Source organism: Nyctereutes procyonoides, unplaced genomic scaffold, assembly GCF_905146905.1.
Source record: "Nyctereutes procyonoides isolate TBG_1078 unplaced genomic scaffold, NYPRO_anot_genome, whole genome shotgun sequence".
NCBI lineage: Eukaryota > Metazoa > Chordata > Mammalia > Carnivora > Canidae > Nyctereutes > Nyctereutes procyonoides.
This window is the reverse complement of record NW_026575155.1, coordinates 6,348,430-6,364,245: the sequence shown is the minus strand read 5'-3', so window position 1 is coordinate 6,364,245 and position 15,816 is coordinate 6,348,430. Positions and strand designations below refer to the sequence as shown.

The 15,816-nt window shown below is 47.7% G+C and overlaps 1 protein-coding gene across 8 annotated transcripts in view; it reads right to left on the bottom strand.

The window, feature by feature from the left end:
* Positions 1-797: 797 nt before the first annotated feature.
* Positions 798-15,816, bottom strand: part of EVA1C (eva-1 homolog C) — an 82,214-nt gene continuing 67,195 nt past the window's right edge. For 6 of the 8 annotated variants that reach the window (XM_055313383.1, XM_055313379.1, XM_055313385.1 and 3 more), the window contains 3 exons: positions 11,270-11,350; positions 9,789-9,878; positions 798-1,368 (listed from right to left, as the gene is read on the bottom strand). In XM_055313383.1, coding sequence (XP_055169358.1) covers positions 992-1,368; positions 9,789-9,878; positions 11,270-11,350 — 548 coding nt within the window. In that variant the 3' untranslated portion in view covers positions 798-991. The remainder of the gene's footprint in view (positions 1,369-9,788; positions 9,879-11,269; positions 11,351-15,816) is intronic. The other 2 variants (XM_055313380.1, XM_055313382.1) reach the window with 1 other exon arrangement.

Below are 15,816 nucleotides of genomic sequence, written 5' to 3'. Positions count from 1 at the left end.
TCTGCTCCCCTGCAAGGATTTGAAAGGTAACTCCAGGAGATCAAAGGGTTGCTGGGTCAGCTGACTGACCACTTTGGCCACTGGAAGCTCTGCAGCTCTAAATTCTAAATCAGGAATTTGCAAGCTTTTCCTCTCAAGGGCAAGTGAGTACATATTTTAGGCCTTGGGGACCATATTTTATTTACAACATCAGGCAAATGCCTGCTAGGAAAGGTATTTATATTGTGAGCTAGGGAAGGTTTTTATATTTTAAAGTGATTGATAAAAAAAAAAAGAATAATATGTGACACGTGAAAATGAAATCAAATTAGAAATTTTGGTGTCTCTAAATAAAGCTTTATTGAAACACAGCTACATTCATTCATGGTGTATTAGCTACGAATGGCTACCTGTGAGCTTCGGTGGCGGAGTTGTGTAGTCATGGCACGAACCACAATGCCTAAAATGTTATCTTGCCCTTAAAGAGAAACTTTGCTGATCCCGTCCTAAACAAAGAGCATTGTTAGTGATTAAAATCCACCGCCAGTGAACACATAGTGGAAGGATTCAAGCTCGCTGTCCTGTGTATCAATTCAATTTTTTTTAATGGAAGTAGAGGGACCTCCTGTTTACTCATCTGTCATGTGGGATGATGGCCCTGTCTCGTGAAGCTGTGTGTGTGTGTGTGTGGGGGGGGTGTAGTAAAGGACTTACTACATGAGAAGCAGCTAGAGCAGTGCCTGGCATTCCAAGCACTCAATAAACGGGCATTCTATATTCATGTATAACAATAAATTTAAATAAATAGAGAAAACAAAGACTTCCCTCCCAATTTATTTTGAAATGTGCTGTAAACAGTGTGAAATGTCCCTTTAATAGCTTCTGGCTTCACCAGTATTGGATGACATGACAAATATTCCTTCATAGAAGGTACAAGTGAAACAGAACCAGAGGGGCATTTGGGATCCTTCCCTCTTCACAAAGTGTGGTCGCATCCAGACGCATCTCTTTTTCAATAGAACTGGCCCAAATTTCTTGGGAGTGAAGTGTCCAAACCACTGTTCATCCATATTTCCTGGATGATTTGCTCCCTGCGCTCAATCCTTTCTGCCAGCTCCGCAGCTTCTATGGAACTGTAGACGGGATACGAAGTCCTACAAAACCCAGACAGTTCCCCTGGAAAGTCAGAGTCCGAGGAGTCCTCCTCCCCCTCCTCATCCTCGCTGTCTTCTTCAGCCTTGTCACTTTCTGGAACCAAGGGCTCCCTCGCCAGCTGCAAATCCCTGAGGTCCTTGACGCAGGACACTCTGATGACCAAGGCACACAACGTGAGCACCAGACCGATGCAGACACTGGACACGAAGAGCAGGGCTGCTCTTTCTGGGTGGGCTGTGGGGGAAAGGACAGGTCAGGAGCTGGGGGGAGCTGTCAGATGTCGCCAATCCAAAGTCCCACAGAAGCAGAGGTCTGCCCGAACCGGCAGCGAATGCAGAATGCCAGTCCCAGGCAGTGTCTTTGAGACCATCCTCATCTATCTGATCCTGTACCCTCATTAGTTTAAAAAAAAAAGGTTTTGAGCATAGATAGTCAATGTGGGTATGTACATGAGAGGACACATGGCAGGGGGCCTCAGCGGCTGGACCCCCGGAGTGCAAACTGTGATGTGCTACTCACTAGCTGTGTGATTCGGGCCAAGTTACATGACCCCTCTGTGCTTCAGTCGCCCCACCTGGAAAATGGAGCTAATAGCAGCTTCCTGTTATACTGTTAATTCCTGTAACACTCTCTGAACGTTTCCTGACACATGGTAGATGCTCAAAAAACTGTTAGCCATCAGGAGTAAATTGTGAAAAATCAATTTATAGATAAAGTATATATATACACACACATATATTTATGTAATTACTAAAACAGTAGATGTTAACAAAGCTCTTTTTCTTTCTCCCTTTTTTTTAAAAGATTTTATTTATTTACTCATGAGAGACAGAGAGGCAGAGACACAGGCAGAGGGAGAAGCAGGCTTCCCGCAAGGAGCCCGATGTGGGACTCAATCCCAGAACCCAGGATCACACCCTGAGCCACGTCAACCACTGAGCCACCCAGGCATCCCAAAGCTCCTTTTCTTTAGACTAAAAAATAAATATAAATAAAAGTTTTGGTAGTTTTTCTGACATCCAAATGATGGTATGATAATAATAATAGAAACAATGCAAATTTGTACTACATTACATACTCAGGTCTAAGTCCTTAATAGGTTTAATCCTTATATTAACCCAGCACAGAAAGGACTGTGCATTACTCTCCCCATTTTTTAATTATGCACCCCTTAAGGGGTGAGCACTCCCTCTCTGGGAAATAATGATCCAGCATACTCCCTCAAAATATAAAATAGGAGTTGGAGATGCCTGGGTGGCTCAGGGGTTGAGCATCTGGCTTTGGCTCAGGGCATCATCCCGGGGTCCTGGGATTGAATCCCGCATTGGGCTCCCCGTGGCATGCCTGCTTCTCCCTCTGCCTGTGTCTCTGCCTCTCTCTCTCTCTCTCTGTGTGTGTCTTTCATGAATGCATAAATAAAATATTTAAAAAAGAAAAGGACATAGAAGTCTGAGTTCAAAGGGATGTGTCTTGGGGAGGGGCAGCGAGGTGTGTTTGTAGTGCTACTAATAATGATAGGTTTTTCCTAAGGGTCCAGTATTTTGAAGATCTGGTCAAACACAGCCATGCATCCTTTGCGAGACAAGGAAGGGCTGTTTTCCTTTCTGGGTGAGGAGGAGGAATGAGGATGAGGCTGACACGTGGGAGTAACTCATTAAGCAACAACACAAAATGATGGGAAGACCAGAGGCTCTGAAGCAACCAGACAGATGTTTCTCCTTCTCTGCCCACACATCACAGCCTCCGCTGGGAGTGGACTCATCACTCCTGACTTCACTCCCCCTTCTTGTCTCTTTGGATGTCCCCTTCTTCTCCCTGCTGCACCCACCCCACCCGCCCCAAGCCTCCTAGCCTCTGTCCTCCCCAATCTCCCCACTCTTGGGGCACCCTACTGTGGGCTTTGGAGGCAGCCACTTCCCTCTCCTCCTGCCCCCCCCAGAGAACATAAACCTTGAGCCTCATCAACAGCCATGCCTGCGGCCATCATCTCTGTAGCACTGTGGGTGGGGAAACTGAGTCCCACCTGTGTTCTTTCCAGCCCCCCACAGTTCAGGACAGGGCCAGCTCCAGAGGGAAAGACTCCCATGATGGTCTAGCTCCCGAGAAACCATCCTCACCCATGTTCCTCCTATCCTCTGAGAAGCTCGGGCATTCCCAGCAGCTGTGCAGTGGGCCAACCTGGTCCTCACCCGCCGGGGACAGAGGAAGGCTCAAGATCTGGCTCTGCCCAGATAGGCAGGCTACCTTCTCCTTCCTTCCTCCCTGCTTCCTTTCTTCCTTTCCTTTCTAATGACTCTAGGTGAACTGAATTAAATTAATCACAATCCTTAGGGTAGGGCACATCCTCCTCATCAGTCACTACACGGTCCTCCTACTTTATGTTGGTTTATTTAATGAATAATTTTGAATTCCATAATCGGCACCTCTCGAGCCTTGACAACAGCCCGTCCATTCCCCCTCCCAGCTTCCCTCCGACAAGGTAACTACCCTCTGAATTCCACAGTCATTACCCCCTTGCTTGTGTCTTTATAAGTTTACTGCATCTCTATATATTCCAAAAACATTTATGAAAAGAGTATATCGTCACAGATCTTGTTTGGGACCTAATGTTTTGGGGTTTTTAACTTAATATGCTGTTGCCTTATACTAGTCCATTGTCCTGACTCTACTGTAGCTTTATTCATTCACTCCCCTGCTGGCGGGGCATCTGGCTTATTGTCAGGTTCCTGCCATGTGGGCGCCGTAGCCGGCACCAGTCCTATAAACGTCCCTCATGTGCACATACAGGTGTTTCTCTTGGGTCCTGACCTAGGAGGGAGTTGGGTGATGTTTAAGGGAGGTCAGTTTTAGGAAATATGGCCAATGGTTTCCAAAGTGGCTGCAGCGTCAGAGGAATCCTGCAAATCCACATCTCCTTCGAGCACCTGCTAGGAGCAGATTTTAGTTTTTTTCTAGTCTTCTGGGTATAACATCGTATCTCACTAGGGTCTTGAGTTTCATTTCCCCTGATCCTGCATTACACCTTCAGGTGTCTACCTCTTCAGATGGTTACATAGTCCCTCGTCTCAGCATGCTGGCTCATGTCAGGTACCCCCCTTTCTTTGTGTTGGGTTGTTTGCACTTCTCCTCTTATAGAAAGATTCTATATAGTCTCTATATATTCTTAAAAATAACCACTGGACAGTTTGTATGTTGTGAATATCTCCTGTCAAGTGGCTTGAATTTTCATTTTCATTAAGATGTCTTGCGATTGAATAAACTTATCTGAAAACCAGGAATGATACCTCTGCCCTACTCCATTTCCTCCCCACCCCATGCCCCTTTCATGCATCTTCCCACTGTAGCCCCTGCAATTTTTTTAAAAATGCACATTGGACCACATCACCACCCTACTGGACACCACTAAAAGGCTCCCCTCTTCTCATAAGCTAAAAATCAAATCTTGACCATAGCCTACAAAGCTTGCTAGGACCCAATCCCTGCCCTCCTCCCCAAGTTCAACTCCAAAGACATTCCTCCCTCCATCTGTTTTCCTGCCACACGGGCCTCTCTCCATTCTGGAGAGCCAGATGGCTTCACACCTTGGTTCTTTTGCACGTGCTGTTCCTTCTGCCTGGAATATTCTTTTATCCTCTTTCGTTTGGACCTCTATGCCCCCACCCCCAGGTTGGGTCAGGTCCCCCTGTCAGTAGGTCTCATAGCATCTGGAATGTCACCAAATCGCTGAGCATGTTTTGTCCTTTCTCATCCCATAGAATGAAAACTCCATGAGGGCAGGGGCCCAACTGTCTTGTTCTTGACCAAATCCCCAGCACCCAGTGTAGAGCAGGGATTACACAAACACCTGCTGAGTGCATGGAAGGAGGGGTTGTGGATCTAAAGTCCGGGGCTTGGTGCCTTGTGGGTGGAGATTCCATAATGTACATTAGCTTTCTTCCTCTCTCCCTCTGCTCCTGGGAAGTAAGGGTCTGGATTGTATTGCATGGAGAGCTTCTCACGTATCAGATTCTAGGTGCCTCTTGGCTCAGGTATGCCTCCTGCCAAGAGATCGATCTCTAGGCCACGTCTACACCATGAGAGCCAGTGATCAAAGATGAAGAACACGGCAACTCTTAGCAAAGCCCATTGGAGCAAGGCTTCCCAGTCATCTGAACTCAACTCATTCGAGGCCACAGAATCACAAGGTCTTAGTTTGATGGAAAATGAAGGTGAGGGGCCTGACCCTCCTGAGGCAGCCGTGTCACTTGTCCAAAGCCACTATGGGGCTGGGACCTTGAGCTTGTGCCCGGGCTCTCTGCACAGCTCCCCTGCTTTACACTGGGGGCACATCATCTGTTTTTCCAGAAACAATTGGACCACTTTAGGCTTTCCTAACCCCTTTCCTATCATGTATTCCAGAAAGATAGAATCTTAAACAGAATTCCAGAAAGAATCTTTTTTTTTTTAATTTTTTTTTTAAATTTTTATTTATTTATGATAGGCACACAGTGAGAGAGAGAGAGGCAGAGACACAGGCAGAGGGAGAAGCAGGCTCCATGCACCGGGAGCCCGACGTGGGATTCGATCCCGGGTCTCCAGGATCGCGCCCTGGGCCAAAGGCAGGCGCTAAACCGCTGCGCCACCCAGGGATCCCAGAATTCCAGAAAGAATCTTAAACAGAATCTTAAACTATGCTATCTATAGCGTTTTCACTCCAGCCTCAGCTGGTTCATCACAGGGTTACTTGAACAACTTTAATTTCATTAGCCGTAGTAAGCTCACAGGAACCTCTCTAAATGGAGGCCTGTGGCCTTGAAGGCTCCTTGACCCTTAGATCTCTGGTCTGGAGCCAACATGAGCTCCAGCTCTAACTTACTGTGTCCAAATAAGACACCGAGAGGCCAGGGCCAGGGTTCCACCTCCAGGGGCCCTGCTACTATTGGGGGAAAGCACAAAGTAGACTGGGCACTGGTCTGACAGTGCTGATGGATGTGATCATAACTTTCTGTCACGGAACCAGAGATTAGAGACCGTGGGAACACATCAGAATCCACACCTATGTGACAAGGCGGTGCTGATTTCCAATCATCCTCCCTGACAGGGGATCATGTAACTCTGACTTTGGAATGTGTTATTATGCTTCTATTTCAATGTGGGTTTGTCTGGTGGCCTAGAATTCCTTTCATATAAAACAACGATGCCTCCGCATCTCAGGAGAAGCTCTGCTTTCTGACCCATGACCCCAGCTACCCTAGTTACCCCAGGTAACCCGTGCACCCAGACAGTCCACAGCAAGCTCTCCCAGGGGGCCAAAGACAGCACTAGAGGCAAGTGACAGAAATATTAGGACACCAAAGTCATGCTTGCAGGTAGATGTGGGCTAAACACACAGAGCAAGCAGATGTCGGTGAAATACTTATTAGGTGGAGAGAGTCAGGTTCTGAGCAAGATTGTCCAAATAAGCTTCCTTAAGCACAGTCTGCTAGGGTCTGATAGCTGAGCCAGCTAACAAGCTGCCTTCCCCAAACCCAACACACACACACACACACACACACACACACACACACACTCCTTTCTGTTTCTCTAATTTCAGAATCTTTCTATGGGCTCCTTCAAACCCATGATCTAGATTCTAGAAGGATCAAGGTCTACATGGTTAGGATAAGGGTAAAGTTCAAACATGGCTAAAACAATGCCTCACTATTGGGGACAGCTGTACAGGTCACTGAAATGGCCAAAAGAGAAATATGGGTGTCAGAGACCCCTGGCCATTCTCACTTCCTTTTTGCCAACCCCTGTGTTCTAAAATCCTGGGACAAGTTCCTTGCTTCGTTTTGGTTTCCAGTCCACTTGTCCCCCATGTGTATGTGACAGTGCCAATGTGTCAAAGCCACTTGCAGCCTGACCTGGGGAAATGTCCTTTTGGATTCACCAATCTACTGAATATGAAGCTGATTTTTCCAGAACCTGCCCTGCTCACTCTCAGCTCCAGCTGCTCCTGGTGGTGGCTTCTTCTTCAGACAAGCCTCCTCCTCATGCCTTTTGGGGATGGATGTGCCTAATCAATCCTCAATAAAACCAAGTAACAGGCTATGAAGTCCTTGCATTTCTTTGACTACCTATAAATAGCAAACACGGGGTGATAATAAGATGCAGGACAGCTCATGACACCACATGAAAATTCATCATCTACTCATCTATTAGCTACCAACTGGGCATGCATCCTGTGCCCGCCTGTCCTGGGCCCTGGGTGTGACAAATAACTAAGGAACAAACATTTTCCCTTAAGATGTTAATGTCTAGCAGAGAGATGGGTGCTAATGAATAAATCCTTTGTATGATTTCTGGGAGTAATGAGTGTGCAAAAGGACTGCCAAGGATGGAAGGGAGTAATTCAGATGATGTCCATCCCTCAAGATCCTGAAGGGCATCCTTTGTCAGAGAAACCAGAGCAGGGGTCTTGGATCTGCTGAGTCTGAATCGTGGCCCGGCTGGCATCCACACTGTGGCCTCAGGCAAATGGCTCAACTCCTAGGACTCTTAGCTTCTCTATGTGCAGAATGGGAGAACAGAGTCCTCTTGCTCAGGGTCTTTGCTATGGACTAGATTGCATCCCCCCCAAATTCATATGTTGAAGGCTTACCCCCCAACATATTTGGAGATAGGCTCTATATGGAGGTAATTCAGGTTAAGTGAGGTCATTAAGGGGGGTCCCTGATCCAGCAGGATCAGTGTCTTTATAAGAAGGGATGCTGGATGGGATGCCTGGGTGGCTCAGCAGTTAAGCATCTGCCTTTGGCTCAGGGTGTGATCCTAGGGCCCTGGGATCGAGTCCCACATCAGGTTCCCTGCATGGAGCCTGCTTCTCCCTCTGCCTGTGTCTGCCTCTCTCTCTCTCTCTCTCTCTCTCTCTGTGTGTGTGTCTCTCATGAATAAATAATTTTTCAAAAGATAAGAAGGGATGCCAGAGAGCATTCTTTCTCTCCCTATTTCCCCCTCCTTCCTTTCTTCCCTCCCTCCGTCCTTCTCTCTTCCTCTCTCTCCCTTCCTCCCTTAATCTCTCTTTCCCCCTCCTCTGTCTCTGTCTCTCTATTTCTCTTTCTCCCTCTCATATGAGAAGGCAGCTGTCTAGAAACCAGGAAGAGAACTCTCACCAGAAACTGACTCTGCTGGTACCTTGATTTCTAGCCTCCAGAACGGTGAGAAAATGAATTTCTGCTGTTGAAGCTGCCAGCCTACAGTGTCTTGTCATGGCGGCCCAAGCTGACCAACCCAGTTGTCAAGAAGAACTGATGAGGCCCAGCATGGCCACAGCTCAACGAGCAAATTCATCTTTGCTTCTGGTTAATCATTATTCCCTGGAGGATGTTCATGATGCTTCTCCTCCAGGGGGCAATCCAGGGACTTTGAAAATATGGGGTTATTTTCGACAATAAAAATCCTTACATCTCTGAACTCTGACAAGAGTGGCACAGAGCTCTTGGGCCTCCACTGCTGGGTGACCAGGATATTCATGGGGTCCAGAGTGGGGAGCCCTGTTAGAAAGAGTGGTGGGCTGGGAGATGCAGAGCCTGCCAGAGAGCAGGTGTGGGGGAACCAGAAGAATAGAACATTAACAATGGTTATGTTTAAGCCTTGAGATGAGGGGGGAGTTCTATTTCTTGCCTCCTTCCTGTGTCTTCTACCTCAGGCACACTCCACTTTTATACTTAAGGAAGGGAAAGACCTCATGCATGTTATCAGGAACAGCAACAAATCGAAGTGTGCTTGAAGTGATTTGAAGGGTTCTCCCTTCAAATTTTTAGATTTTTAGGGGAAGCCAACAACGACACCACAAACAGGAAGACTATGGATGCGGGAAGACGATGGAAGCGTAGAGGATCCCAAGACTTTCGATTTCCTGTGTTGGGCTGTTTCCTTACACCTTTATTTTCCTCTGAGGAAGGCCCTGGCACGCCATGAGCAGTAATGCCATAATGCAGTATATTAGTACCAATCTAACCAAAGGCCCCAGAGGTTTTGGCCTCCCTGAACAGAGTCAGGCGTGCATTGCCAAAACTTGCAGAGTCGACACTTCAAAAATCCGGTCTACGCTAAAGTGAGCAGACAGGGCAGGTGAGGAAAGATGGTAGATGCCATCCCCTCACTGACGAGCAGTTCTGGCCCTGCAGGTAAGGAGGGCTGCATCTGACTGATCCTTGGGGGGAGGATTATCAGGGAAAACTTGGCAACTGTGAGAAGTAATGCTGGTGACTCAGGAGGGGATGCTGCCTTCGCAGAGCATGACCCATTTTGTTTACTAAGTGATCTTTTAACTCCATTTTCTTCCAGCCAAGGGTGGGATTCAATAATCCTCTGCCCTTCCCAAATTTTGAGAGCTGGGGAATGCATTCCTCAGGTTCCTACTTTTCAAAGCAGAAAATACTCATGGAACCCAACTCCTGGGCGTGTGACTTTATCTGTTTGCCTCCTCCCCATGTGTGTTCTCTCGTGTGTAGCCTGGCTGGAACTGTATCTGAGTCCAGGCCTCTGTGTTCCCAGATCTTAGCAAGCCCCCAGCTGCTGAGTCAAACTTAAGGTCATTTTTCTTCAGCTGTTATAATGAAGCATCACATCTGTTAGTAAGACCTCAGTAAAGCCGTTAGCATTCTAGGAACTTCGATCCATTGACCTACCTCTAATGTAAGCAAATGCTGCCAGAGAATTGCTAACAATAACTCCATCTTTCCTCAGAAGCGTCGGTTCCCTTGGGTCAAAGTTTATACCTGTTTCATAACAAAACGCAAAACCGATTAATGACAACTGTTCACAGTATGCCTTCTGCTCCCAGCCCAGGACTGCCATAATAAATAAAAAGTCATAAAAATCAAATAAATGGGCCTCTGACTGAATTACAGAAGGCTAAGCCAGGAAAAGCATTTAGTAAATAGTCTTTGAAAATATTAAATAATACCAGGGATTTAGAATTTCTAAAATGTGCTGGTTCCAACTTCAAGGGCCACTCATCCACCCTACTACAGAAGGGGACAAATGGATTTTCCCATCCTAAGAGCAACAGACTCATCATACCTCTGGGAGGCATGATAATGGTTTACCTAATCACAGAGCTTCTGTGTGTGCTATTGACCATCGATGAGATGGGAGGGGACATTATGGAGGGAGATTGTGCAGGGCTACTTTTTTGGAAATAACAGCAAAATGCAGGGCAGGTCTGGTTTCAGATGCCTGGTTACATTGCTGTGCTAGAGCTTAGTGAGCTCCTGATGGGCAGCCTGAAAATTCTGGGGGCCCCATGGGATATCATACAGGTCTAAGAAAAGGTGGCCCAGAGCTCTTGGGCCTCCACTGCTGGGGGACCAGGATATTCATGGGGTCGAGGGGGGAACCCTGTTAGAAAGAGCAGCAGGGCTGGCAGAGAGCAGGCTTGGGGGGAACCAGAACATTAACAGAGCATTAACAATAGTTATCGCCAAGCTTTGAGATGAGGGGCGAGTTCTATTTCTTGCTGCTTTCTTATTTTCCACGTCAAGAATATTTAATCTTATACTTAGGGCCCAAAGACCTCAAATATGTAATAAAAGTAACATAAAACAACCTCTGAACACACTAAGTGCAATATCTTAGAAGTTCTACAGAAACCTGGGAATTTCCATCAGGAGCCCCAAGGGTCTGAATTCCATTCTAGATTTGATTAAAAAAAAAACACACACTAACACACCAAAATGTTCATCCCCCTCCTATTCACAAGAGCCCAGTGAAAACCGAGGGTGGAGGTGGCATGTGTTTGGAAGCCCTCAGGTCCAGCCTGGGTCTGGCTCACCCAGGTTCCCAGTGGAGTCTTCTTTCCAACAAGATCATCATATAATCCAGGAGCCCCAAATCTGTTTCTGAGCAGATCTCCTTTTCCAAGTGATATTTTGTTTAAGAAATCAGAGGGGAATGGAAGGAGGATTTATTTCACTTATAATTTGAAAAGCAACACAGTCGGCCACCATTTGCAACTGATCGCCACAGCACTGCCGTTGTCGGAGCTGGTAAGTCCAGCTCACCTCCTGACATCCCCTTTCATTCCAACCACTGGGCACCCGACTATGGTCACGTGGGGCTGTTTACCTTTACTTAAAGAGAAATGCTGGTAGTAAGCCATAAAAATTACCATATTCACCATCTTTCTGCTTCAAAGAAGGTTTTAGATTAACAATGGCTGGATCGATCGCTGTGAGTATGTTCTTGGGAACTAAAAACAGAAAAGAGAAATATTTTAAATACATTGTACATTATATATATATATATATGATATAAATAAAGATTTTATTTACTTATTCATGAGAAACACAGAGAGAGAGGCAAAGACATAGGCAGAGGAAGAAGCAGGCATCCCATGGGGAGCCTGATGCAGGACTTGATTCCAGGACCCCAGGATCACACCCTGAGCCAAAGGCAGCTGCTCAACCACTGAGCCACCCAGGTGCCCCTTAACATATTTTTTTTTAAGTGCAATGAGGATAAGATTTTTTAAACATCCATTTTCAAATCAGTACATAAATTACTCACTCTGCTTGTCAGATACACTCACACACATATATGAATGGTAACTCTGTGAGCATCAAATGTCCCAGAAAGGTAAAATTTTGGAGAACAAGTAAACAAGATACGGTATATCTACCCAATAGAATAATTAGCAATAACAAAGAACAAAGTCCTAGCACCTGCTACAACATGGATAAACCTCAAAAACATTATGCTCAGTGAAAGGAGCCAGACACAAAAGACCATACGTGGTGTGATCCCATTAATATGAAATATGCAAAACAGGTAAATGCATAGAGACAGAATATAAGTTAGTGCTTCCCTAGAGTCAGGGGTGGAGATGGGGAATGACTGCACATGGGTATCAGAGAACTTTGGGGATTACGGATGGGTTTTACAATTAAGTGGCCATCGTGCAGCTAGCTCTGTAAATTTACTAGAACTCGTTGATTGTTTTTGCTAAATATGGGTGAACCTTAGGACATGTAAATCACAGCTCAAATAACACTATTAACTTTAGGGGCGCCTGGGTGGCTCATTCGGTTGAGTGTCTGACTCTTGGTTTCAGCTCAGGTCATGATCTCAGGGTCATGAGATCGAGCCCTGCGTGGGGCTCTGCGGTCAGCGCGGAGTGGGCCCCCACCACACTCTGAAGTTCTCTCTGTCTCTAAATAACATTTAAAAAAACCAACAACGCTGTAACTCTGAGCATAAACTTCCCTGAGATACAGTGAAACAAAAGGACTGTAATCAACTGAGGATCCACCGCAGACGTTTCCTGGATCCAACTTTTCTTTGCACCCACAGCTCTGAGTCCTCGCTTCCTTAATGGGCCTGAAGAGAATTCCAGGGCTGCGTGCAAGAATGACGCTCTAAGTATTTTAAGAGCAACAGAAAGATGAGAAGAGGGCAGAGTAAAAGACACTTTGGGGAGATGGTTAAAGATTCTAGCAAACGGACCTAAAGAATAAGCCATCTCATCTCAAGATGCCCCTGGTAAAGTGGATGGGATGGTAGCAAGCGGAGGGCAAAGCAAGAATTCTGAAGGGGGGATCCCTGGGGGGCTCAGCGGTTTAGGGCCTGCCTTCAGCCCAGGGCATGATCCTGGGGTCCTGGGATCAAGTTCCACATGGGGTTCCTGCATAGAGCCTGCTTTTCCCTCTGCCTGTGTCTCTGCCTGTGTGTGTGTGTCTCATGAATAAATAAATAAAATCTTAAAAAAAAAGGGGGGGGATCCCTGGGTGGCTCAGTGGTTTGGCGCCTGCCTTTGGCCCAGAGCGTGATCCTGGAGTCCCGGGATCGAGTCCCGTGTCGGGCTCCCTGCATGGAGCCTGCTTCTCCCCCTGCCTGTGTCTCTGCCTCTCTCTCTCTCTGTATATATATATATATATATGTATATATATATATAATGACTAAATAAATAAATCTTAAAAAAAAAAAGAATTCTGAAGGTGAAGTGCACCACAGCCAGACAGGAGAAGGGGTAGGAAACCAAATATTTTTGCTGCAGAATATCGTTTATTTTTGTTTGTTCTTTAGCCCAGCTGGTATCTGGAGAAGTGGCAACAGGAAACAGTGAGCCAACACACACCTCGCAAGTTCAGCTGAACTGAATTTTTAAAAAGAGCTGATAAGACACCTTCCGCAGCAAGAAAACCTCATTTCCTTTTTCAAACTAAATTCTTTCGGGGGTGTCCCAGGATCAATAACCAGAGAGCACTCCTAAATGGTGCACCTGCCGTGCACGGAGACCCTGGTGCCTTCGTGCCCATCGGCAGGGAGAGTCACACTCAGGGCTGTAAGGTGATGGTGACGGGAGGGGTGGAAGCTGTCCAGCGACCCCGAGGGACACCCCTCGGCTGAGCCCAGCACATCACTGATTCTGGGACCAGGGCAGCGCCCCCAGAGAGCTGAAACCGTGTTGCCACAAAATGCTTTCTGATGAAGCAGCCTCTTGGTCATTCTGCACCCCGAGAAGGGCTCTGCACCCTGATTCCTCGGCAGGAGCAAGCTCTCCTGCCAGGGTGGCACCGCTTTCACACCTGTCCCCTGGCTTGTTGTCAGGATGCAGCCTGCACCGGCTGGACTCGCTGCAGATGCCAGAGGCCTTACGGTCTGGGAAAGAGGAAGAGCTCAGAGAGGAAGGACAGTGTAGACGAGCTTTGCAGAATAACCAGGCCCTTATCAGACATCCCATTGCCGGGTGGGATGCAGGCTCATGTCAGCAAACGGCCCTGCTTGGGGGAGAATCTCTAAGAACTTGAAAATAACAGGTTTCAGCGCACCTGTCAGATTCCTCCATCTCCTTGTTTCAAGGTTGAAGATGGGGCTGGGGCACAATTTACTACCACCCCTCAGACCTGCCTCTCTCCATTTTTATTTTTTATTTATTTTTTATTTTTTTATTTTCTCCATTTTTAGATGCGTTTGTAAAAAGACCAGCGAACCATTATTCATGGAGCTCTCCATACGTCGGGCCCCTGGCTCAGGCTTAAACAGGACATTTTGTGCAGTGTCCACGGGGCCCCTGTGAAGCTGTGTAGCATCCCCATTCCTGCAGACGGGACAACTGAGGCTCCGAGACGCACCGCTCCCCTAGGAAGACGTGGCCCCTCCGCGCCTGGTCTTGCGCACACGTGGCCTCGATCTTTCCCTGATGCTGTGGGGTCCATGGGACGCTCAGCCTTTCGGGAACTGGATAGAGGATCAGAAAGATGACAAAGTGATTTCCACTCGGAAATCTGTCCCTGCGAGTCTGTTTAGGTAAAACCAGAGGTGATTCGCTGAATTGGGGCAAGGCACCCACCTCGACTTCTTTTCTTTTCTACTCCCCCGGCCCCCATATAAATCTTCTGTGCCAAGCGTGGGTCAGTGCAGATGTTAAGAAAGAAGTTTCCACAGGTTGAACGTAGCGCCCCAAAGGATTCTTCATATCAGGGACAAACACGATGTCTCTGCTTGACTTCCCCTCCTTTTCAGGAGGAGCCCAGACTGCATGAGCACCTGCAAATCCTGGCACATCCCCATCCTGCCTGTCCTTAATTCTGGCACCTCCTATCTCAGTGCCCTCACACCCTGGCACCGCATCCCTCTTGTCTCCCAAATTCTGTTACTACATCCCTCTTCTCCCCAAATCCTGGCACCCATTCCCCTTGCCCCCAAATCCTGGCACCTGTTCCCCTTGGCCCTAAATCTTGGGACCACCATCCTTCCCATCTGCCAATCCTGGCACCCACCTGTCTGCCCCCTCTCCTGGGAGGAGCTGGGAGGCCCTAGGCTGAGGTCGTGTTTCTGTGCCTCTCAGGAGTGACCAGGGTGGGGATGCTGGCCGTGCCTCTGCCTTGGTGACCCTGGAGTACTAGCGGCTGTGGACACGGAGACGAGCCCTCCCTGCAGATATGAGGGGCGGAGCTGAGTTTTCCTGGTCTGGCTTATCTATTAGGAGGAAAGTCTGAAGCCAGCATGTCCAAGAAGTGAGGCTCGTGGTTAAGCTTGGAGGGAACACACACAGAGAGGGGACCTCATTTAGCAAACCGCTGAAGAGGAGCAGTGCAGTGATGCATCCCAGCCGGGTCGGTGTGCCCTGCGCTGAGCGGTCTGACATTTGCCAGACGTGCAGCCTGCAGTGGGAAGAGCAAGAGGCCCACAGCCTGAATCACGCCCCAGGGCTCCGCAGAGATGCGGAAATCCTCTGCCCTGCCTAAGCACCTGGTGGGAGAGAGAGCCAGGATTAAATGAAGCTCTATAAAATAGGGAGGAAGGTTCTTTTTTACTTTTTTTTAAAAAATATTTTATTCATTTATTCATGAGAGACACAAAGAGAGAGAGAAGCAGAGACAGAGGCAGAGGGAGAAGCAGGCTCCCTGTAGGAAGCCCGACGCGGGACTCGGTCCCAGGACTCCAGGATCACACCCTGGGCCGAAGGCAGGCACCAAACTGCTGAGCCACCCACGGATCCCCCGGAGTGTTTTTTTAAAATGCAAACTGATTATGTCCCCTGAGACCACTTGTCCAGGGCTCTCCACCGCCCTTGGCTAAAAGCCTAACCTGCCCTCCTCTCCCCCTGCCTTCACTTTGCTGACCCCCACCCATGTGGTCTCACTTGCTTCTAATGCCACCTCCTGCAGGAAGCCCTCCTAGTCCCCCAAGTCCCCAAAGCAGAGATCATACTGC